Source organism: Felis catus, chromosome C1 (assembly GCF_018350175.1).
Source record: "Felis catus isolate Fca126 chromosome C1, F.catus_Fca126_mat1.0, whole genome shotgun sequence".
NCBI classification, from domain to species: domain Eukaryota; kingdom Metazoa; phylum Chordata; class Mammalia; order Carnivora; family Felidae; genus Felis; species Felis catus.
The window spans coordinates 71,715,041-71,740,375 of NC_058375.1; the positions used below are offsets into that span (position 1 = coordinate 71,715,041).

At 35.6% G+C, this 25,335-nt stretch overlaps 1 protein-coding gene across 4 annotated transcripts in view; it reads right to left on the minus strand.

Annotated features, from left to right (window-relative positions):
- The window catches only part of SYDE2 (synapse defective Rho GTPase homolog 2), a 52,520-nt gene that overhangs the window by 5,076 nt on the left and 22,109 nt on the right, over nt 1-25,335 (minus strand). For 2 of the 4 annotated variants that reach the window (XM_023258866.2, XM_023258867.2), the window contains exons 4-6: nt 22,736-22,862; nt 6,922-7,103; nt 3,303-3,531 (exon numbers count right to left, since the gene is read on the minus strand). In XM_023258866.2, the coding sequence (XP_023114634.2) occupies nt 3,303-3,531; nt 6,922-7,103; nt 22,736-22,862 (538 nt within the window). Of the gene's footprint in view, nt 1-3,302; nt 3,532-6,921; nt 7,104-21,132; nt 21,864-22,735; nt 22,863-25,335 lie in introns of those variants that run through there. The other 2 variants (XM_045036121.1, XM_045036120.1) reach the window with 2 other exon arrangements.

Genomic DNA, 25,335 nt, shown 5'->3' on the forward strand with positions numbered 1-25,335 from the left:
AGATGAAACAAAAACTGTTTTGATCAAAAGGGAAGTGTGTTTCCATTTTGTTCCCTCACCTGTTGCCAATCTGGCTCCAAAGCTGCTTCCAAAGAACCTTAGGGCTTGGCAGAAGACAATCTGAAATACCACTGGCAGGATGATTTTTACCTCTCGGTGCCAATATGCTAGGATTTTAACTGATCACTTTGAAGATAAGATTTTTCAAATGGAAAGCTCAAAGCAAATTTCACTATTGCCCCAAATGAAAAAACAAAAAATAACACAAAAGTTAAAGTAAAAACGAAGGTGGATGGGAGAAATGTGGAACCAACTCTTTTTTTTACCTCCAGAGTAGGGGAAATTCCAAAAACAAAAATATGTAAGATATGCATAGCAAGGAGTCAAACCTTCTATCTAACACATAGAGATGGGCATTTACCAAGTTAATGCGCTATGGCTCATTCTCTGTATCACTATCAACTTTCTCATACACAGTCACTACACTACTTTTATTTGATGTCTGCCTTCTCTTGAATCCAAAAACAAATGATTTAGAGGGCAAAACTAACTGGTATTTACTCTCATCTTTCCGCCCTTTGTCTGAGGTACTATAACTAAAGTACAGGTTATAGAAAAGGAGGCAGATTTTTTTTTAATTGAAGTATAGGTGACATGTAATGCTATATCACTTTCAGGTGAATCAACTCTATACATTACACAGTGCTCACCACAATAAGTGTAGTTATCATCTGTCACCAACATTATCACAATATTGTTGACTATACTCCCCATACCATACTTTTCATCCCCGTGACCTTATTTATTTTATAACCAGAAGTCTGTATTTCTCCCATCCAAGTACTAACCAGGCCCTACCCTGCTTAGCTTCCAAGATCAGACGAGATTGGGCGCGTTCAGGGTGGTATGGCCGTAGACTGGAAGTCTGTATTTCTTAGTCCCCTTTACCTATATCACTCCTTCCTCCATGCCATCTCCTCCCTGGCAACCCCCAGTTTGTTCTCTGTATTTATGAGTCTGTTTCCAGTTTTTTCATTTGTTTGTTCATTTGTTTTGGTTTTTAGATTCCATATATATGTGAAATTATATGGTATTTGCCTTTGTCTGACTTCTTTCACTTAACATGATACCCTCTTGGTCCATTGATATTGTCGTGAATGGCAAGATCGCTTTTTTTTTTTAAATAGCAGAGTAATAGTCCATAATTAGTATATACACCACATCTTCTTTATCCATTCATCTACTGATGGGCACTTTACGCTGCTTCCATATCTTGGCTATTGTAAAGCTGCAATAAACTTTTCAAATTAGTATTTTCATTCTCTTTGGGTAAATACCCCATAGTGGAATTACTGTATTGTATGGTATTTCTATTTTTAATTTTTTGAGGATCCTCCATACTGTTTTCCATAGCAGCTACACCAATTTACATTCCCACCAACACTGCACAAGGGTTCCCTTTTTTCCTCATCCTCACCAACACTTGTTATTTCTTGTCTTTTTGATGCTAGCCATTCTGACAGGTGTGAGATGATATCTAATTGTGGTTTTGATTTGCATGTCCCTAATGACAAGTGATGTTCAGCATCTTTTCATGTGTCTGTTGGCCATCCATTTGTCTTCTTTGGAAAAATGTGTATTCAGGTCCTTAGCGGAGTTATTTTTAAATAACATTAACTTCTGACACAGAAGTAATGATAAAGAAATCAGGTACTGATAGTAAACTGTGTTTATCTCTCCAGGTAAGCAAGTTTTAATTTGTGATTAGAACAAAGATGGCTCCTTTCCCAATTCCTGATGTTTATTACAATTAAAGCAGTTGTAGGAAAAACTATAGAAAACACATTTAAAACTTTAACCTCAGAGATCCCTTATGTTGGGCACCAAATGCAGAAATCAAACCAATTAGCCAAAGAATCTTGATGCAGAATTTTTAAATAATTAATTATATACACCAATTCAGTTAAAAGACACATTAGAAATGACTTTTAAGCTTGTGTTTGAAAGAAAGCAAAAATTTTAACTTTCCAAATTTAAAAGTTGAAGTTTTTTATTCACTTTTTAAAATTAGTTAGATGTATTTTAAGACTAAATCAAGCATTTTGTTGCACTTTGGTCCATCCTTACATGTATCATTAAAAGAGTAACGAAGAGCGAACTTCATGCAAAACACTTTGGTCACTATCTTTGATGCTTTATCTGCAGAATCTTCACAACAACCCTGAGGTAGGCGCTATTTATAGAGAAGCATACTGAGGGGAATTAAAGTACGTGCCTGGGCCACAATGGATCTGAATCCAAGCCTGACTCCAGGAGCCAACCACTTTTACCACTGTATGCTACATAGAGCTCCTAAGTACTTTCATGTTTGGTACTATGCAGGGTAGGGAAGGGAAGCAGGCATTACTATAGGATAAGAAAAATTTGGAACCTAAATACAGCATTAGAACATCTAATTAAACATGTATTCCTTTTAGCTCTGAAACTATGTAAGAGATATAGTGGGAAAATAACTGTCAGCTTTTTGTTCTTGACTGGAACAAGGAATGGATAAGAAAGATGGAAAGATCAAAGATAACTGTCAAGTCAAGCCTGGATAATTTGAAGAATGACCATGAATACAGTAAAAATGTCAGGAAGAAAAACTGATTGAAGGACTAAAGAAGTTAATATTTACAGAGTACCTATTCTGTGACAAGAACTGCACTGAGCAGCTTAACATACGTAACTCCTTATTTTTATTTTTTATTTTTTATTTTTTTTAATGTTTATTTTTGAGACAGGGAGAGACAGCATGAACGGGGGAGGGTCAGAGAGAGAGAGAGAGAGAGACACAGAATCTGAAACAGGCTCCAGGCTCTGAGCTGTCAGCACAAAGCCCGACGCGGGGCTCGAACTCACGGACCGTGAGATCATGACCTGAGCCGAAGTCGGACGCTTAACCGACTGAGCCACCCAGGCGCCCCCGTAACTCCTTATTTAACCCTCCTATAAATTCCATAAACATTATTAAAGTCCATATGACAAAAGACGATACTGAGGCTCTAAGATGTTAAAGAACCTGCCCAAGACCAGACTGCTAATAAGTAACACAACCAGGATACAAATCCTGATCTGACCAAATCCAAAATGTGCACATTGATCTATAGGTCTATTATATTATCAGCAAAAGCAAAAAATTTAAACAGAAAAAGCAAAATCTAGGAAATATTTTCTGCAATCATATACGGGCATATTTAATGATTAGCTAATTCAAACACTTTGCCCTTGAAAGAGAAAAGTATTTCCAGAGAATCATTTACCTGGCCAGAGTTGAAGTAAATAATGAAGAACTTCAATATGTTTTTTGAAATCCAAAGCACTTGCAAGTTCTTCTGAATCAGTAAAGACTCTGTTGTTATGGTTAGTGTCTTGCTTCTGACTTAATAACACCGGTCCGAAGCACACAGCCAGGTTCTGGCACGTCATCTTATTCACTTCATGATAAGAAGCCACCAATTTCAAATGATCCAGCAACATCTTTAGGGTTGCCTAAATTAAGTTAAATTACACTTCACTTAGTCAAGTCATACACAGGAGCAAATTTAAGGACACAATTTACAGCAGAAAATATAAACAGACATTCTGTTACTTTTCAAAAGATTGTTTCAAAGCTTGGACCCTTAGGTTCCAATGACATAATCCGATCGATTAGATGGTTAAAATGTATAGTCTTTATAAAGGCTCATGAATGCATTCCAAGTTTCAACTGGCGTCCCTAGGAAAATATACATCAACGTTTTCTTCTCTTCCCTTCTCTAAAATGACAATACCAAAGGTTGTGATGGAAAAGGGATTAGGTAAGAGTGTTTATCTTTAAGAACAGATAAATCCTCTAGTCATAATCAGGGGACTGCCAACCTTAAACTTAGGAAGCTAACAATTTCAAACATGGCCAGGGTCTATCATGATACAGAATAGGTAAAAGGCCAATGTGCTTAACTAACAAATACTTTAAGTAGACAAACCATGGAAAAAAGAATAGAATAGCTAGAGATGAAAAAAAAAAAGTTTTTTTGTTGAAAAAAAATATTTTTTTAAAGTATTTTTATTTATTTAAGTAATCTCCACACCCAACATAGGGCTTGAACTCACGATCCTGAGGATCAAGGATCCAACTGAGCCAGCCAGGTGCCCCCAAAAAGAATATTTTTTAAAACTTGAAGAAACTAGTAAGGGGTGGAAGGTTATTTAGGTCTAAGCAATTATGGCAAGAAATATGATGTTTTTGAAGTACTGGCATGTGATCAATCATTTAACAAATAAAATGAGTGTATAATTTCTTCATAATTGTATTAAAGAAATGAATGCCAAGTAAAACTGTAATTTTAAAAATTATTAAAAAAGAAAAAATCAAAATGACTTATTTTTAGAGCCAAAAGTAAAAAATGGATTCAGTGATCAGAAGGTCATTAGTAACCTTGGCAAAAATAAGTCCAGAAAGATAGGGTAGGGAGCAGATTACAATGTGTTGAGTAGTCAAGGGTGGTGAAGAAATAAGGACAGCTGAAATAAATATTCTTCTAATGTTCGGCTGAGAAAGAAAGGAATAAAGAAAGAAGAAAAGTTAGAGGAGACTGTAATTAATATTTTGAAATCAAAACAAATCAAATATATGAATCATAAAAGCAATGTCAATAATAAATATCCATTCTTCATCTCCACTCACTATACATTTGCTAACACAAGTGGGATTCTACATATGTTGACATCTTTTTTTTTTTTTTTTTTAATTTTTTTTTTCAACGTTTATTTATTTTTGGGACAGAGAGAGACAGAGCATGAACGGGGGAGGGGCAGAGAGAGAGGGAGACACAGAATCGGAAACAGGCTCCAGGCTCTGAGCCATCAGCCCAGAGCCCTAGGCGGGGCTCGAACTCACGGACCGCGAGATCGTGACCTGGCTGAAGTCGGACGCTTAACCGACTGCGCCACCCAGGCGCCCCTACATATGTTGACATCTTAAGGCTACTTTCAGCATACCACGCTGTGACCAACACACACACACACACACACACACACACACACACACACACACACACACACCTGGCTAAATATCTTAGATTTAATATCAACGTTTATTTATTTTTGGGACAGAGAGAGACAGAGCATGAACGGGGGAGGGGCAGAGAGAGAGGGAGACACAGAATCGGAAACAGGTTCCAGGCTCTGAGCCATCAGCCCAGAGCCCGACGCGGGGCTCGAACTCACGGACCGCGAGATCGTGACCTGGCTGAAGTCGGATGCTTAACCGGATGCTTAACCGACTGCGCCACCCAGGCGCCCCTCTTAGATTTAATCTCAATAGCAAACCAAGAAATACAATTTAAAGTAAAATATTTTTTTGTCTACTAACTAAAGATAAGCCAAAAAGTGCAATTGTTGTGTCCCTTTTGAAAAGTAATATGAAAACATATTAAGAGCCTTTGAGGGGCACCTGGGTGGCTCAGTCGGTTGAGCGTCCGACTTCGGCTCAGGTCATGATCTCGCGATCCGTGAGTTCGAGCCCCGTGTTGGGCTCTGTGCTGACAGCTCGGAGCCCGGGGCCTGTTTCAGATTCTGTGTCTCCCTCTCTCTCTGACCCTCCCCTGTTCACACTCTGTCTCTCTCTGTCTCAAAAATAAATAAATATTTAAAAAAAATTAAAAAAAAAAAGAGACTTTGAATGTTCATATCATTTAAATCAACAATTCCATTATTTCTACTCCAAATAAGTAATTCTAACTGAAAAGAAATCTCTGCATAAAAATATATACAAATAGACTCAAAACCTAAATATTATACAAAAGAGAATAGTGATTAATTATGTCAAATCCACTCAATGGAATATTATGAAGCCTTTTTAGAAAGGATGATAATAGCAAGAGCTTTAGGATCAGAAAGACCTATAAATTCAGGTGACAGACTACAGCACTCATAAAAGCTATATAACTGGAGCAGGTGATTTAAATTTCCACTCATTTCCTCACGTGTAAGTCAAATGATACCTGGCAATCAAACTTTACCTGGCAACGAAGAAGGAATATGTCTACCCCTTCATTCCACCCTTCTAATTCTGCTTATTTCTTTGTAGTTGTTCCCTTCTTCTCACCCACAGGAGTATACTTACTAATCTAACTGGACCGAGCACAGGGAAGGGGACAGTAAAGGTGAATGAAGTTTTGGGGCTTAATATTTTCACACATTCACTCTTGCCCTTTCTACCCTCACATTAGTAAGAAATATAGGCAAAGTTGACCTCATCTGGACAAGCTCAGCCATCTCTCTCTTATTTTCTCTTTTGTTCTAAGGAACAACAGTTAAAGTTAGGTTGAGACTGGTTCTGCAGACCCAGCTACCCTCTTATCTCCTCTGGTCCTGAGGATACTGGTCCCAAGATTTAGATCGTGAGGAGGTAAATGGGAAGATGCAAGAAGGAAAGCGATGGTGGTGGTGAGGGTTACTTAAGTCTTAAGGCTAAGCCATGTACACTGAAACAGTTACCATATTTTTCAAATACTAAAAGGAAATACATTAACTACATATAGTTAATTAACTAACACGTTAATTATTGTTGCCTTTGGTTATTGATAATTGCAATTTTCCATTTTCTTTACTATATCTTCTCAATTTTTCTATAATAAGCATATATTATTTTAATAATAAGGTAGCCATACTCTTTAAAAACATATAGGAAGTACCTGTGCCTAGACTAAAATTATGTACAGAAAAGATAAAATTGTCATCTATATTTATGCTGTTTAAGGAGCCTTTAGTAAAGGCAGAGCTTAAACTCCTAAGTGCCACAAATGTGAAACAGCTGAAAAACTATTTGTAGCTCTGGAGCTAAGTATATATTCATTAGCTGGCTTTCAGGGAAAAAGGTATACCACTGATGCTCACCCTCTCAACATCAGGCAGACAATCAAGCAGGTCAACAGTATACTTAGAGTCACTTGGGTCATTCTCACATCCACTTGATGACATTTTCAAAGGATTTTTTGCCATTGCATCTATTACAGCCTCATAAAGCTGCTTTGTTATCAGAGGAGAAGGAAGTTCTCTTAGATAGTCCTTAAGAACACCTTTAGAAAACAAAGACAGATAGCAATTGGTCTTCAAAATAAAATAAACTGTGGTGAATTATTTTTAACTGAAGTATTGTTAACCTTTAATATTCTGAAAATAACAAAAGCAACAACAAAAAACTATTATGCTAGTGAACATTTTGTATTCTTATAAATTGCTTTGGTAATTGACTTCTTGTTTTGCAACCATGCTAAAAATGCACACACATAATTTCCAATTATCATACATATTATTAGGTTTGTTACTCATAAAGTAAGCAATTCGCAGTACATATACTTTATTGATTCTGGCCCTCTATAAATGCATGTGAAACAAAGCTGAGAAAGCAAGGCATACTAATATAATTGTAAATTATTCCAATTACATGGATTTTTAATTTCTAGACTCTTATTTGGTAAAGAATACCAATTGTCCATGTACAACATCATGTTTCATAATAGTGTGTTGTATATTTGCAAGTTGTTTTGTTTATTTACTGATGAGAAACAGGATTCTCCCTTACATTATTTTGTAGATTTTGGGGTTGTATCCAAAGAAGGTTGGATCAAAATACCTGTTTGCATAAACTGAAATCACATCTTCCTGCTATGCCATCAGATTTTTTAAAGTGGGGTTGGGAATTTTGATAAATTTGGAGTAACTTATTTTGGGAAAGAGTAAATTTTAAATGTTTTCTATTTTCTTCTTCTAAATGAGGCATAACTGACATACAAGAGTAAATCTTAAAAGTTCTCATCACAGAAAAAAAATTCTAACTATTCTTGGTAATGGATTTGTAACTATGTATGGTTAAGTAGACTTTTTGTGTTGATCATTTCATAATACATACAAATATTGAATCACTATGTTGTACACCTGAAACTAATATGTTATACATTAATTATACCTCAATAGGAAAAAAAGTGGTCAAAAGGCCTTGCAAATAAATGAGTTATATATATTTCCCCTTTAATACTCTCATGTGTCTTTTTTTCAACTTTTTTTTTTTTTTTTTTTTTTTTTGGGACAGAGAGAGACAGAGCATGAACGGGGGAGGGGCAGAGAGAGAGAGGGAGACACAGAATCAGAAACAGGCTCCAGGCTCCGAGCCATCAGCCCAGAGCCCGACGCGGGGCTCAAACTCACGGACCGCGAGATCGTGACCTGGCTGAAGTTGGACGCTTAACCGACTGCGCCACCCAGGCACCCCTCTCATGTGTCTTAAACATATTTATGAGTGGTTGGATAATCTCAAATGCTACAGCGTTGTATGAGGGGGAAAATCATTCTTAATATCAAACAATAAAACCAAAAGCCAAGAACAGAAATCATCACACTTGTCACTATAACAAGAGTGAGGGAAGTCAATTCCAAACACACCACAGCGGTCATGAACTAAGAGAGATCACCTACGGTAGAGGAAACAGGAAAGTGTGATTTATGGTTGTTACATATAAGCAAGGTAGGTAAGGCACTAGCTAAAATCTACAATGTGATCACAAGGGATAACAGGAGATTTTCGGACACCAAAAACCTAAAACTAAACAATATCGATTCAGAACATGCTCTCAGCTAAACTGAGAACTTAGACTGCTTTTTGTGGTTATCTCAAATGATTTTATGAATTTCGTAATTTTTATATGCCTGACTAGTATCCATGAAATAACAAAAGTACAATTCTCATCCAAAGAAACACAAGTATTGCACTTACTGAAAGGCTGTAGCAAATTGATTATTTTCAAGAATAAAAGTATATACTCTTTCATTAATTAGATGGCGGTTTAGTAAAATTTTTACAGACTTGTAATGATTTATGGTTTTCCATGATGTTTTCTTAGGCCACATTCCACCAAATTACAGATTTCCAGAAACTGTAGTACTGCTTTATATGTTTTAGTGTAATAATGCTTTAGTGTAATAGCATCTTCATTTTAAAACCAGAATCAGGCTGAATATGGTTTTCACATTTATGTGAAGCTAAAATTTATGCTTTATGTAGTTTTAAGACACTGATATCCTAGTGTCCCACTACCTTTAATCAAAAGTAATTACATTCTTGTTGAAAAGTAAATTATGCATCAAATAAGGAAACTTCAGGTTGTAATAAAAGGGAAAAACAGTACGAAAAAAAACCCTATCTTTTTGATAAGACTTTATGGAACAGAATTTGTATTTAATCAGAATGACTAAAGACCCTTTTTTGGTGATGAAAGCAAAAGAAGCAAGTGGAAGTGTTAGATCTCTTGGTTTTTTCATCTACAGTATTTATATTGCAATCTCAACTAGGTATAGTGCATTAATATAAAATACTTTTGAAATATATCATCTTTTTTTTTTTAATGGAACCTATTCAAAAATCACATACTGCTAGATAGGATATTGAAATGATTGGTGTGCATTATTTTTTAAAATCTTCATTTTTGGTCAGCATAAATTTCCTTTAATTTTCATTTCCAGTAGGACTTCATTTTGAGGTTTAATGTCTATGAAGCCAGTATAAAGTTTTACAAAGTAGTAATTCTGGATTCCAAGTCATTTAAGATGAAAAATGAAATGTGAGAGGTGCCTGGGTGGTTCAGTTGGTTAAACGCCTGACTTTGTTTGGCTCAGGTCATGATCTCACAGTTGGTGAGTTCAAGCCCTGTGTCAGACTCTGCGTTGTGTCAGGCTGATAGCAGAGCCTGCTTGGGATTCTCTCTCTGTCCCTTCCCTGCTCTCTCTCTCTCAAAAATAAACATTAAAAAAAAAAAAAAAAGAAAAATGAAATGTGAAATTACTTAAGAAAACTAATTTTATTCTGTAACATCTAAGTCCTCATCATCCTCTTCATCATCATCTTTTGCTTGTTGATCCTTTATTAGTTATCTGTCCTATTGCAGATACACACTTAGCTGACAGTGATCTTTGAAGAGATGACTTTGGATCTGCTCTGACAATATCTAAACAGGATGAAAAATCTGGTTGATATGGACAATTTCGAAAAACCTCTAAATCTTCATCAATGTTTTGTATAAATTGGTAGATAGCAGTGCAGACCTTTAAAACTTTGCCATGAAGTAACATTTCAATAGTGATAAATTCTAAAAATATAGTCTTTATGTCCTTTATTTTCTGCTTTTCAAAATTGTCAATAGTTTCCTCCAGATGACGAGTTGTTCAGGTAGCATCCATTGTGGCTCTCTGCAATTAAGTTTCTGCCTTACAAAACATTTTTTTAAAGATCAAAAGTCAGATGCTCAGTCAGTTGAGCATCCAACTTCGGTTCGGGTCATGATCTCACAGTTTGTGAGTTCAAGCCCCATATCGGGCTCGCTGCTATGAGAGCAGAGCCCACTTCCGATCATCTGTCCCCCTCATTCTGCCCCTCCCCCACTTGTACTCTCTCAAAAATAAACAAACATTAAAAAGCAAACAAACAAAACAAACAAAAAAAGATCAAAAGTCAAAGGATACAATAATATGTATTCCTTCTGAGTTAACTGATTGGCTTCCCAATTCATTGCTATTAATGTTGCTCTGAGATCCTCTCATTTCATTTTCACAATGGTTCCATAAGCTTTCAAAGGCTCAATTACTCTGGCTTCAAGTCTTTCAACCTCTGCTTGTTGATAATACTGAAGTTTGGCAAACTAATCAGAAACGTTTTTTAGGCCCTGCTTTCTTCCTTTCTTTCTTTGTCTCTCTCTCTCCTTCCTTCCTTCCTTCCCTCCCTCCCACCCTCCTTACCTCCCTCCCTTATTTTTTTCAGGCCCTGCTCTAAACCTGGGGTCTCTGTAGAGGCATACACGTTGATTTCATTCACCAGTAGGTCTGCTTTGTCTCACAGTCTGGCATTTTTCCGCACATAAGCAGCAAAGATTTGGCACAGCTCTCCGAAATGCTTCTCCGCATTTGTGACAGCACCTTGCAGTTGTCTGGTTTGAGTATCCTCGTTTTCCAACCTATGCCTCAACACCCTGCCTTGTGCATGGCCGGGGACCCCGGGCTGGCATCCAATGACCTGGGCTCTGACATGACTGAGCGTGAACTACAGTGCAAGATGCCACCTCCTGGAGCCCCCACCACTTTCTGATAATCTTTTCAATTTTGATAGTTATATGATTCATTAATTTCTTATGGATCCTTCCATGCTTGTTTATGTAAATATAAATAATGTATTACTATTATTATCATTTGTTACATAATAGATAGTGCATATCATGTCCTGTTCTGTTTCTTGGTGTTTCATTTAACATCATATCCTTGAGATCTTTTCAGTATACAGAAAGCTTCCTCAATCAGTTTTATAGCCACATCACAGTATTTCAAAGCAGCTTGCACTGGGGCCAGAAAAACAGAAAAACAGCTGTTCTAACCAACACAGAGCAATGGGGACCAGATCTAACTTCCTGCCTGTAACAACTGGGAACACCAGATAAAATATCTGAAAAAAAAAATTAAAAAACTGTGTCCAACATATTAGACATCAGTCAAAGAAGGATAGTGATCCCTAAGGGATGGGAATCTAATGAGGTGTGCTCATAACTGCCTTATTGCCCGAAAACCTTTCCAAGTCACTGTGAGGGGGTGCAAACACAGGTAGCTAGTAGGTCCAGCTAAGTTGAGGAGAGGAAGCTAGAAGACTAAGGAAGTCAAAGCAGCTAGAGCTTGCAGGACAGAGTATTAGAGAGTAGATAGCTGCTCAAAAAAACAAAAACAAAAAACAAACAAACAAAAAAACACCTCTGGAGATTTCCAAGAATCCCCCTGAGTCTCTGAGTACTGATCAGCATGTGCAGGTGAGGAAACTAACCAAGGCCGGAAAAGGAACCACCCAAAAAGATTAAAGGGAACAATTTCAGGAGCTTATACTAGCAGGCAATAAATAGCTCCTGTTCTGAGCAACCAAAGTGAAAAACTTTGTAACTTACGATATTTGGGTATAGTACTGTTACAGCTTGAATTGTGTCTTCCACAAACATATATTTGAGTCTTATCCCTCAGCACTTCAGAATGTGGCCGTGTTTGGAACAGGATCTTTACAGAGATAATCAAGTTAAAATGAAGTCAGTAGGGTAGGCCCTAATACATTCTGACTGGTGTTCTTATAAAAGGGGAATTTAGACACAGAGACAGACATACAAAAAGGCAAGATGATGTGAAGAAGCAGGGGAGAACTGTGTGAAGCCAGAGAACTGGAGTGATGCATCTATAAATGAAGGAACGCCAAAGATCGCCAGCAAAAAAACAAAGGCTATGATGAAGCAAGGAAGAATTTCCCTACAGGTTTCAGAGGGAGCAAGATCCTGCTGACAACTTGATTTTGGACTTCCAGCCTCCAGAACCATGAGGCAATACATTTCTGTTGTTTTAATCACCTAGTTTGTGGCACTTAGCAGCCATAGGAAACTAATATGAATGCAAAGAAGGGTTTTGCTTCAGTAGTGAATCAAAGAAATATAAAGAGAAGACTTATTTAAAAGCTGCTCTCTTTCTGCTTACAAGCACACCTACAAAAAATCTAACGGTTCCCAAGTAACTTCATTGTATACTACAACAAAACCCAAGAGTGTCTATAAAATTAAAAAATATATATACCTAGCACCCAAGAAGGTAAAATTCACACCTGACATCCAATAAAAAATGACCATGTGTATAAAGAAGCAGGAAAATATGATCTATAATGCGGAGAAAAATCAATTGTGAACCAACCCAGAAATGACATAGCTGATAGAATTAGTAGACAAGGACATTGCAACAGTTATTATATGGTATTTCATATGTTTAAGAAGCTAGAAGAAAGACTGAACATGCCAAGTAGAGAGACAGAATGTTTGGAAAAAAGATCAAATTTCTAATAGTGAAAATTAAAATATCAGAGATTAAAAATACAATGAGTTAAATTAATATTAGCAGAGAAGATTAATGACTTGAAGACACAGCAATAGAAATAACTAAAATTAAACAGAGAGATTAAAAAAAAAGACTGGAAAAATGAACAGAATATCGGTGAGCTGTAAAACAAATACCAGTGACCTAATACATGTGTAAGTCTTTAAAGGAAAACGGGAGGTAGAAAATGGGTGAGTCAAAACCACAATCGTAATTGAAGATTTCAACATGCCTCTCTTAACAAGAAGAAAGAAAACACATAAAGACATGGAAGACTGGAACAACATTATTAATGAACTTGACTGCATTGGTAATTATAGTATATTACATCTCCAAACACCAGAACACACATTCTTCTCAAGGGTTCAAATGAAACATTTACCACACAGAAGAGCATATCTTGACCTTAGAATAAGTTTAAATAAATACAAAAAGATTCAAGTCACATGAAGTATGTACTATGATTATAATGGAATGAAATGAGAAATTAATAATAAAAAAGTATCTGGAAAATTCTGTAAATATTTTGACACAAACGAACATACTTCTAAATAATCCATTATTCAAAGAAGAAAGAAAAAGGAAAATCAGAAAATGAGGGATGCCTGGGTGGCTCAGTTGGTTGGGTGTCTGACTTCGGTTCAGGTCACGATCTCACGGTTCGTGGATTTGAGCCCTGTGTCAGGGAGCCTACTTAGGATTCTGTGTCTCCGTCTCTCTCTGCCCCTCCCGATCCCTCGCTCTCCCTCTCCCTCTCTCTCTCAAAAATAAATAAACATTAAAAAAATTTTTTTAAAGGGGCACCTGGGTGGCTCAGTTGGTTGAGTATCCGACTTCAGCTCAGGTATGATCTCACTGCTGGTGAGTTCAAGCCCTACATCGGGCTCTGTGCTGACAGCTCAGAGCCTGAAGCCTGCCTCAGATTCTGTGTCTCCCTCTCTCTCTCTGCCCCTCCCCACTCACACTGTCTCTCTCTCTCTCTCTCTCTCTCTCTCTCTCAACAAATAAACATTAAAAAAATTTTTTTTTTAATTAAAAAGTGTTTGAACTGAGTGAAAATGAAAACAAAACACATCGGAATTTGTGGGATGAGGTTTAGAATTTAGAAAGAAATCTATAGCACTAAGTGTTTACATTAGAAAAGAAGGAAGGTCCCAAATAAATGATTTCAGTTTCCCTAAGAAAATAGAAAAAAGGGAGGAAGTTATACTCAAAGTGAGCAGAAGAAAATATAAAGATTAGAGTAGAAATTAATGAAATAGATAATAGAAAGCAATAGACAAAATAAAATCAAAATTTGTTTCTTTGAAAAGATCAACAAAATTGACAAACCTTCAACTAAGCTGACCAAGGAAAAAAGAAGACTCGCATTACTAAAATCAGTAATGAAAGAGGGCATCACTACCAACCTTATAGAAATAAAAAGGATTATAAGTGAATATTATGAATAACTATATGGCAATAAATTAGGTAACTCAGATGAAAGCTAGAACTCATAGAAAGAGGTAAACTATTGAAAGTGACTTAAGAAGAAATAGAAAATCTGAATATATTTATAGTTAAACAATTTCTTAAGTTTATTTATTTTGAGAGAGAGAGAGAGAGAGAGAGAGAGAGAGAGAGAGAGCGAGCATGAGCAGGGTGGGGGCAGAGAGAGCGGGGAGACAGAGAATCTCAAGCAGGCTCTGTGCTGTCAGTGCAGAGCCCAATGCAAGGCTGGAACTCATGAACCATGAGACCATCATGATCTGAGCCTGAATCAAGAGTCAAATGCTTAACCAACTAAGCCACCCAGGTGCCCCTGAGGAGATTTATAATAAGACACTGAATTAGTAATTTTTGAAACTTCGCACAAAAGAAAGCCCGGCCCCAGATACTTTAAGTGATAGTTGAATACTACCAAATACTGAAAGAAGAACTAATACTAATTTTTCACAAACTCTTACCAAAAATAGAAAATACTTCTCAACTCATTCTACAAGACCAGTATTATGCTGACACCAAAACCAGACAAAGACATTACGAGAAAACTATAGACCAATATCGTGTAGGACACAAAACTCCTCAACAAAATACTAGCAACTAAATCCAGCAACATATTAAAAAGGAAAAAAAAAAAGAATATACATCAGGACTAAGTGGGATTTATCTCAGGAATGCAAAGGTTGGCTTAACATCTGAAAACCAATTCATGTAATATACTATATCAATAGAATAAAGGACAAAACCACACGATCATTTCAACAGAGTCATAAAAGTCATTGAGCAAAATTCAACACACTGTCATGATAAAAACACCCAAAAAACTTGGAATAGAAGGGAACTTCCTCAACTTGCTAAAGGGGATCTATGAAAAACTCAGTTAATATCGTAAGTAATGGTCAAAAGCTGAATGCTTTTCTCCTAAAATCAAGAACAAGATAAGGATGTTCAGCTCTTGCCACTGCTGTTCAACATTACATTGGAGGTTCTAGCCAGGGTTAATTAAGCAAGAAAAAGAAATAAGAAGGATCCACCTTGGAAAGAGAGAAGTAAAAATATCTCTATTTGCAGGTAACATAATCTTGCATATAGAAAATCCTAAGGAATCCACTAAAAAAACAGAATAATTGAGTTTAGCAAAGTACAAGATCAATATGCAAAAATCAACTGTATTGTGTTTTAATTTTTATTTTAGAGGGAGAACATGGGGAGAAGGGCAGAGGGAGAAAGAGAGAAAATCTTAAGCAGTCTCCATGCTCAGTGCAAAGCCCAGCGTGGGAGCTCTATCTCACAATGGTGAGATCAAGACCTAAGCAGAAATCAAGAGTCAGATGCTTAATCAACTGAGCCACCCAGGTGCCCCTCAACTGTATTTCTATGCACTAAAAATGAACAGTCCAAAAAAAAAAAAAAAAAAAAGATAATTCCTTTTACAACAGCATCAAAATAATTAAATACTTAGGAATAAATTTAACAAAAGAAATACAAAACTTGTGCTCTGAAAACTAAAAATCATTTATGAAAAAAATTTAAAAACTTAAATAAATGGACAGCTATCCCATGTTCATAGATCACAACACCTAATACTGTTAAAATGAAAATACTCTCCAAACTGACTATAGATTCAACATAAAACCTATCAAAATCCTACGTAGCTTTTTCACAGAAATTTACAAGCTGATCCTAAAATTAGTATGAAAAAGCCAAAATAGCCCAAAAAAATCTTAAAAAAAAAAGAACATCGGTAGTCTAACACCTCCAAATTTCAAATTTTACTATAAAATTTCATTAATCAAAACAATGTGGTACTGATATAAGGATAGACACACAGATCTATGAAACAGAACTGAGAGTCCAGAAATAAACCCTCATATTTATGGTCAATAAATTCTTCAACGTTTATTTATTTTTGGGACAGAGAGAGACAGAGCATGAACAGGGGAGGGGCAGAGAGAGAGGGAGACACAGAATCGGAAACAGGCTCCAGGCTCTGAGCCATCAGCCCAGAGCCTGACGCGGGGCTCGAACTCCCGGACCGCGAGATCGTGACCTGGCTGAAGTCGGACGCTTAACCGACTGCGCCACCCAGGCGCCCCAATAAATTCTTGATAAGGTGTAAAGACAATCCAATGGAAAGAAAGTAGTCTTTTAATAGATTTTGGATGGGTCATTTGCATGTTAAAATCACTTAGGACAAAGACAGGACTTTCGTTTGAAATATAACCATTGGTAAGATATCCAAATTGTTCACTGGAAGTGCCTGGGTGGCTCGGTCAGTCAGTTGAGTAACTCTTGATTTTGGCTTGGGTCATGATCCCAAAGTCATAGTCTAGAGCCCTGCATCTGGCTCTGCCTTAAATGTGGAGCCTGCTTGGGATTCTCTCTCCCTCCCTCTCCCTCCCTCTCTCTCCTTCTCTCTTCCTCGCCTTTTCTCTCTCTTTCCCTCTCCCTCTCTCCTCTGCTCATTCTCTCTAAAATTAAAAAAAAAAACTTTAAAAAAGTATTCACTGAATAAATGGGAATGTCCAAGAGTTCTGCAGATAATCTTAAATAGGAAAGACAGAGGCAGTGTAGGTATGCACCATGAAACTTTAGAGAGCTTTATTCTCAGAAGAGCATAAGTTTCTGTTCAACAGTGAAAAGATAACAATCTGGAAATAGTGCTGGGAAACCAAGAGTATATTGACCAGACTTCTTCCTGACATATAAGAAGAAACAGAATATGTATAAAGAGCCTGACATATCCTAACAATCAATACATGCTAGATGTACAGTGATGATAACAATAAAGCATTTTATACACCGTAGACATGTAGTAATTGTTTATTCACATTCCTTAACTTATATCATGTGACTTTTTTTACTACCATCATTAGTTTTGCAGTCTAAACCTATCTACAACGAATAGCAACATGTGGTGTAAAAAGGACAACTGAGTTACAGTTAGAAAGTGAAAACCCAATTTTCTGTAGCTGCCAAATAAAGACAGCTACCAACCCTCTAGGGCATGATTTAAAAAAATAAAAATAAAAAAGATGCCACGTGTGTTCCTTGACAAAAAGCAAGACTCGTTAGTTCTAACGAAACTTAATATGCCCTGGTAGTTTGAGACTCACCCTATAATGCAATTAAATTAAATTAAAACCTAAAAGATCTCCAGAAAAGATAATGTTATAGTTTAGTAAAACACATATTTCAAATACCATTATCCTTTGTATAATACACTAAGCAACCATTAATATAAATGAAATTTTAAATTAACACAAGTTCAAGATTACTTACTTCACTATAATTTGAGGGCAAATAAGGGAGAATTATTACTAACAAATACTAAGCACTTAAAGTCTGTTCAATGCACATTATGTTCAACAAAGTAAAAGTTATCGCTCCTTTTCTGTATGTAGACATTAGAAAATTCTATATATAGAATAATTAAGTTTATTAGAAAAATAAAAAGATTTTATAAAATGATATAGAGAGAAGGTATTTTTACTATATGGTGACATATACTATGTAACTACCTATCAATCTAGAAGTTTGCTATATGACCTTATCCCAAAAAGTTAGTGATATGAGTATCTTAAGCCATACTGCCATGTTAACATCTTTTTTTTTTTTTTGAGAGAGAGAGAGAGAGAGAGAGAGAGAGTAGGAGAGCAAGCAAGCATGAGTGGGGGAAGGGCAGAGAGAGAGGAAACAGAGAATCCCAAGCAGGCTCCGTGCTGTCAGTGCAGAACCTGATGGGAGGCTCGAACTCACAAACAAGATCATGACTTGAGCTAAAGTCAAGAGTCAGACACTTAACCAACTGAGCCAGACAGGCGCCCCCAACCTTAACATTTTCTAATACTTTGGGGACATAAAAACCATAAGATAACAAGTTTGTGGTGACAGTCTTTAATGCTACAGAAACTATGTAAGGGACACTTGGGGAAAATTTACATGGAAAAATTTATTTAGTGCAACATAGTACATCTTTTACCATGTACCTGAAGAAAATGCAGGCAATTATAGGTAAATAAAGAAGGGGTTCTTGGCTAACATCTAAGTTGCTCTGTAATAGTTAGATACTATGAAACCATATGCCTCTCACCTTCATTTAGGCACAAGGACCAACACAGGAAAATTCTACTCATCCCCATGATAAAATAGGTATCATCACACTAAAAAAAAAAAAAAAAAAAAAAAAAAAAGGCATTCTGATAACTAAAACTACTTCTATTTCTCAGAGACTGGTCTGTAGTACCTATATTTTATTAATTCTCAATTTGCAAAATTCACTCTGTTCCTCTACCTAGAACTCTAGCCCCAGATCTTCCAATGGTTAACTCTGTATTATATAGATTTTAGCTCAAAAGGCACTTCTCATATCAATTTTCTTCTCTGATCACTCCAACCATGGGAGTCACCAAGTTGACTACTACCTCCAATCAGTATCATTCCCATTGCCCTACTTATCATGCATAAGTTACTATATCTTACTATTCATTGATTACTGATTCTCTTCCCTTACAAGAATACATATATGAGGACTGAGATACTGTTCATCTTGTTCACTAGTCCCTGGTGCCTAGAAGAATGCCTGACATATAGTAAATGACATCAATAAATATTTAGTAAGTAAACCAATTAACTTCTAGATAGGGAAGGATAAGTGATTAAGTGGACTCTCTATACTGCCTCAGTATATTTTGATTGCTAAATCTATTACTATTCCTCAGTGTTTTGCATTCCTTAGTATTTATACAATTTAGGTGTCTATGTTCAATGCAGGTAAAGAAAAACAAAAATAATTTGAAAGTTAATGTGCCAGAGATCAGAGAACATATAATATGCATGGTGGGGGAAATGCATATTTAATATACATAAATGAAGAAAATTATTAATGGTTTAAAGATAATTTTGGGGTTATTACTGATCAAGTATTCTTCTGAGCAAAATAAAAGAATTAAAGATAATTTGGGGGTTATTGCTGATAAAGTTTTCTTTTGAGGCAAAATAAAAGAATTAAGAATTTAAAAAGAATTAAAATTAGAAAAGTCATGGTCAAATGAATGTCTAAGTATTGAACTTAGATAGTGACTGTATAACCCTGCAATATGATGTCTATTTTATAAAGGGCAGATACATTCAAATTGGATTTTCCTTCTTAGGAGGAAGGAAAGATTATTATTCTTTTCTAATAATCACTAAATAATAAATATTTTTACTTTTCTAATTTCTTGTTCCTTTGATAAATAAGAGCTATAACAAATATGAATAGATTTCATACCTTAAATTTTGTACCCCATGAAAAATATGGTTGTCTAGAGCACTTCGTTATGTGTTTTAGACAAACCAACTACTAATAACACATTAAACTGTGAGTAAAGTACAGGCTGTGTGCTGACAGCTCAGAGCCTGGATCCTACTTCGGATTCTGTGTGTGTCTCTCTCTCTGCCCCTCCCCCACTCATGTCTCTCTCTGTCTCAAAAATAAAATAAACATTAAACTGTGAGTAAACTCTATCATTCATTAATATCTCATTTTTTTAGAACTACTGAATTGTTAATTATATTTCAAGTTTACTTAGAAATTTGAGTTCACATGGAACACATGAGGCAACATTATTACCGGCAAATTCTACAAATCAACAATATCCTTTATACTGAGACATGATGAGACCTTGCATATAATTCATTGTAATCTCAATGATATTTGTCAGACAACTTTTACATCATTTCATTGTTGTTGTTTTTTTTTTATCAAGAAAGAAAATAGCTCTAGGTTCTTTTGAAAAACAGCTTTCCTGAAATGAAAGAGTATAAACAATAGAGCAAAAAAATACCCAATTCATAAACTATGGAGACACTCAATTTTAGAAACGAATGATACAAATCTAACATTCATTGACCTATTGTTCATATCATCTCCACATGCTGCAAATTTCTAACTAAGGACCTTGTCTTATAACAAATAATCAAATCAAGCCACGTCATGTTATCTTTTTAATTCATACATATTTGCACAATTTTTTTTAAGATAATGCCTCAACAAGATTAAATATTTCATTTAGTTATAGAGTGTAATTTCCTGGGAACTGCTATTTATAAAATCTCTCTTTAATGGATTCTTTACTAATTTTGTTAATTACATATTATTAAGGGAAAAATTCTACTTTCTTTTTTGTAGACATAATTCATTTTTTGTAGAAAGAATAAGCTTTCTTCCTTTACAAAAATAAAAGTAACCATTATCTCTGGTTTGCTAAAATTTAGAAGAAAGAAAAAGTTCCTTGATTTATTGTCTGTTAGAATTAAAATGGTAGGATCAAAGTTTTGATTATCTAAGAGTATATATTAAATACATGAAAATATAGTCATTCAGAATTCAGAGATTGGGAATCTCAACTCTTTGAAAAGCCTCAATCCTAAAAGTAAGCTTTAAAGGATTCCAACCAACAAAAACCTCTTTAATATGTGCAGGTTGAACCTTCCTCAAATTCTCTCCGAGGCAATTAATTGCATGTAAAATGACAAATCAAATTAGAGAGATAAATAATATTACAGCATGAAAAAAAAATGGCAGTTACCAGTAGAGGGAAGACAAAGAACTATCAAAATACAAAGAAGATCTGAAGATACATACCAAACCATCTATAGGTGAAAGGATAGGATACTGAAGATATACTTCAAAATAATCCATGTCTAGGGGAGAATCAAATGAGGGGTATAAAAGAGACAGGTATGGTCATGGGTTGATTATGGAAGCCAGGTAATAGATATAGAGGGTTTGTCACAGTATTCTATTTATATATGCTTGACAACTTTGCTAATAAAATACAACAACAAAAACACGGAATTATAAGTCAAGAGTCCCTGAAGATATCGATTAGTGATAAACAATCTCATAATGGCCAAATTCAAAGGCCTTATTTCTGTTCCCATCTTATATGATCTCTCCATCAAATGACACTGCCTCATACCTTTCCTTAAACTATTGTCTTTCGTTTCCCAAACTTTCTGACTCCTATCCTCTCAATCTCTTCAGCTGGATCTTTTGTCTTCGTGCCTCCAAAGTTTGGAGATCCTCAAAGATCTTGTCTCTTCAAACTTTACCGACAATCACAAAGTGTTAATTACAATTATATGCTAATGACCCGCACATTGCCATTTCCCACCTCCATGTCTCAGGAGTACTAGAAGTATATTTCCAATGTTATATATTGGAATATACTCACCACTTGGTAAATTTTACTATATCCTCTCCTTAGCTGTAGATGAGCACTTTCTACTTTGCCTGATATATCCATGTAGATCACCTACTAGTACCTCAAATTCAGTATATAAGTTTGAAACAAAACCCAATTCATAGTTTTTTGTGTTTGTTTTTTTTTCACATTTCTCCACCAAAAGCAGTAGCTCTCCTCTCAGCTTCTTAGTTTCTGCAAATGGTACCAAATCAACAAGGCGTCAAAGTCATGCTTGTCTGGGCCCTCTCTTTCTTCATATCTTTTCAGTTCTATTCTTTCCTATTGTTACTGCTACAAGACTCCTTCAGCTCTTATCACCTCTTTGCTGGTACTACTGCTAAGGCTTCCTAATTGGTCTTCTGTCCTCTGGTTTCTTTTAATTACAATCCGTCACATAGAGTTGCCAGATTAATATTCCTGAAGACTATCTCTCTAAAGATTTCACTCCCCTGCTGAAAAATCTTTGATGGGGGGCGCCTGGGTGGCTCAGTCGGTTGAGGGTCCGACTTCAGTTCAGGTCATGGTCTTGCAGTTTGTGAGTTTGGGCCCCACGCTAACAAACAGCTCCGAGCCTGGAGCCTGCTTCAGATTCTGTATCTCTCTCTCTCTTTCCCCCTCCCCTGCTCATGCTCTGCCTCTCTCTGTCTCTCAAAAATAAATAAAAAAATCTTTGATGGGTCCCCTCTGCCTAGTAAATAAATCTGAATTCTCTATCCAAATAGTCAATGCCCTTTACATGACCTGGCGACAATCAAACTGAACTCTGATGGTGTTTTATTTATCCTTCTATGAAGAAAATGTACCTTTTTTCCTTCTGCTACCTGGCAATAGCTAATTTAACATAGGTCGTATTTCCCCCCCAATATTTATTGGTGGTTTGAGGGCAAGGACCATATCTTGGTACTACCTCCCCACAGAAAATAATACAATGTTTGTGAAGGAAGGAAAATAAGACTTCAGAATAAAACCCAATTAAATTTAGGCTACAAAATAGTATTTTAAGTCCTTTTCCTACAGATGTATTCTTTCCAGAATGTGTACAGAGAATAAAAACTATTTATTACCTGTTATTACATTTATATCTGGGTACTGGTTTTCACACAGACCAACAGCTTTGCTATCTCTCTCAAAAGCCTCTCGAAGTTCTTTCTTGACTGCTGCCGAACCACATAATCGGTACAGGCCTACTACCTAGAAATAAAATTATGGCCACATTATGATAAATTTGATAAGGAGAAGATATAACAGCACAAAATATTTAAGTCACATGAACTTGGTAATCAAATATGTTCTAATGACATTTTATTAAAAATACCTCAAACAGCTTTTGAAATCTCACCATAGACTATATTCATCAGTTTAATAAAAACATTCTATATTCTTTCATTTAAATTCAGACAATATACTATGATTTCTATAATGCTGGCTATCTTAAGATACAAGCCCTTCCCTTTAGTCTTATATGCTCAACCAGTATCTCCATGCCCCAAGGTCATGCCTTTTCACATCTTTTCCCTGAAGAAGAAATGCAGCACAGTGGTTAAACAAGGGTTTGGGATTCCATATAGTCCCACTCTGTAACTCCTTGCTTAGTGAATTTGGGCAAATTATTTAATCTCTTTAAACTCAATTTATTTATCCATAAAAAAGTAATACCATTGAAATAAAATTCCAATATACTATTTATGTGAAGTTACCTTTTTAGAAGAAAAAAAAAAGATCCTCAGGAAGAAATGAATTTTTTAACTTACTAAGTTAATTGATTATAAAGGGACAGAGGAAATTCAATTAAAATATATTAAAATTAAAATTAAACCTTTAGTTCAAAATGTATGTAAGATACACAGATACCACCCACCCTACATTAAAAAGATTCATTTTTTTAAACACAGTTCATACAGGAGATAAAATACTAAGTCTTAGGAAGTTCACTATAAAGTCACTGAGAAGAAATCAGCACTGTATCTGTAAAGAGAAAACATGACTGATTAAGCAATCAGAGTTAAAAAAAAACAAAAAAAACCTTCAAGAAAATTAAGAAAAATATGTAGTTGTTGATTATATTTCCACATCAAAGACTGTTTAGGAAGCCGAATCACCTTGAGTTGAAGGAAGTTATAAAGAAATTATTTTGGGGCGCCTGCGTGGCACAGTCGGTTAAGCGTCCGACTTCAGCCAGGTCACGATCTCGCGGTCCGGGAGTTCGAGCCCCGCGTCAGGCTCTGGGCTGATGGCTCAGAGCCTGGAGCCTGTTTCCGATTCTGTGTCTCCCTCTCTCTCTGCCCCTCCCCCGTTCATGCTCTGTCTCTCTCTGTCCCAAAAATAAATAAACGTTGAAAAAAAAATTAAAAAAAAAAAATTATTTCAAGACAGAAAAAAGTAAAAACAAACAGTGAGGATCCCCAAAGATTTGAACCAGGAATCACTTTAAAATCATATAAACAATCTAGGAAAAGGAGTACACAAATGAAATTTCCAGATGTACTTATGATACAAACCTCTCCAAGTCATTACATAACTGATGGAATACAAAAGGTGGGTCTTGATATAGGAAAATGTTACTAATGGACATAGAGAAATATTATCCAAAATAGTTGAGATGATAAGCTATTAAGTATTAATTGAAAGATACTAAGGAAACTACAACTATTTCTGAGAGAAGGTAATGCAAGGTGCTGCTACATTCAAAAGGATCGATGTAATATGGGAAACTAAGGAATGTACCTAGAAGGAAATTTCCTATTCTTATACAAATTCATAGTGCATTTGCATTGAGAATAGCATGTCCTATGTTGGTCACATCATCACAAGACATGGTAGAACCAAAGATGATCCAGAAAATGAAACTAAAATTTTAACAGGATCAAAGAAAATGCTATCATATTAGAAGAAACTAATTTGATTGAGTGGAGCCCTTCTGGTGTAGGCACACTTAAGTGTCACAAAATCCCATAATAAAGATGTATCCCCTTGAACTTGAGAAGGAGGTGAACCTAGAACAAGTTAAAGAAAGCAATACTTCAATAGTAAGTAATAAATTAATGGTAACATGTTGTCCACAAAGCTGAAAATACAAAGGTAATTTTTAAAGGTGAATAAAAGAAGATAGATCTAATACAGAGATTTCAAGGAAAAGACACTTTTAGGATATACCCCTAATTTCAGAGGCTGACTTCTTAAATCAAACACTTCAAGTACATGCTTAATGCCCCTATCAGGGATAGAATCTGTACTGGATAAACCAGGAGTATGATTTCCATCGTAATTTTTCCCATTGAAAGCAGGGGATAGGTGGTAATAGCCTTCAAAGCATTTGGAAGATGCCACAAACTATTTTTGTATGACTGTTAAAACCTGATGCTCCTGATAACAAACACAAGAATAATTACTGCCTAAAAAGGTAACCAAAATTTAAGCAGTGTGCTAGTCTGTAAAATACAGACACAATAAGTCTCTTTCTCTGGCAGGGCAGGGGAGAGAGAGAAAAAGCAAAAGAAACAAAACAAACAAAAAAAGGTGTTTAAAAATTGCAGTTCCAAATGGACTACTATAAATTTTATTTTTTAGTTCACAGGAAATAATTCTTTATTAAAATAACTATTTCTAAACTTTAAGTATAGAAATAAAAAGCATTGCTAAAAATATTTTGTGGGTATCTAAAATA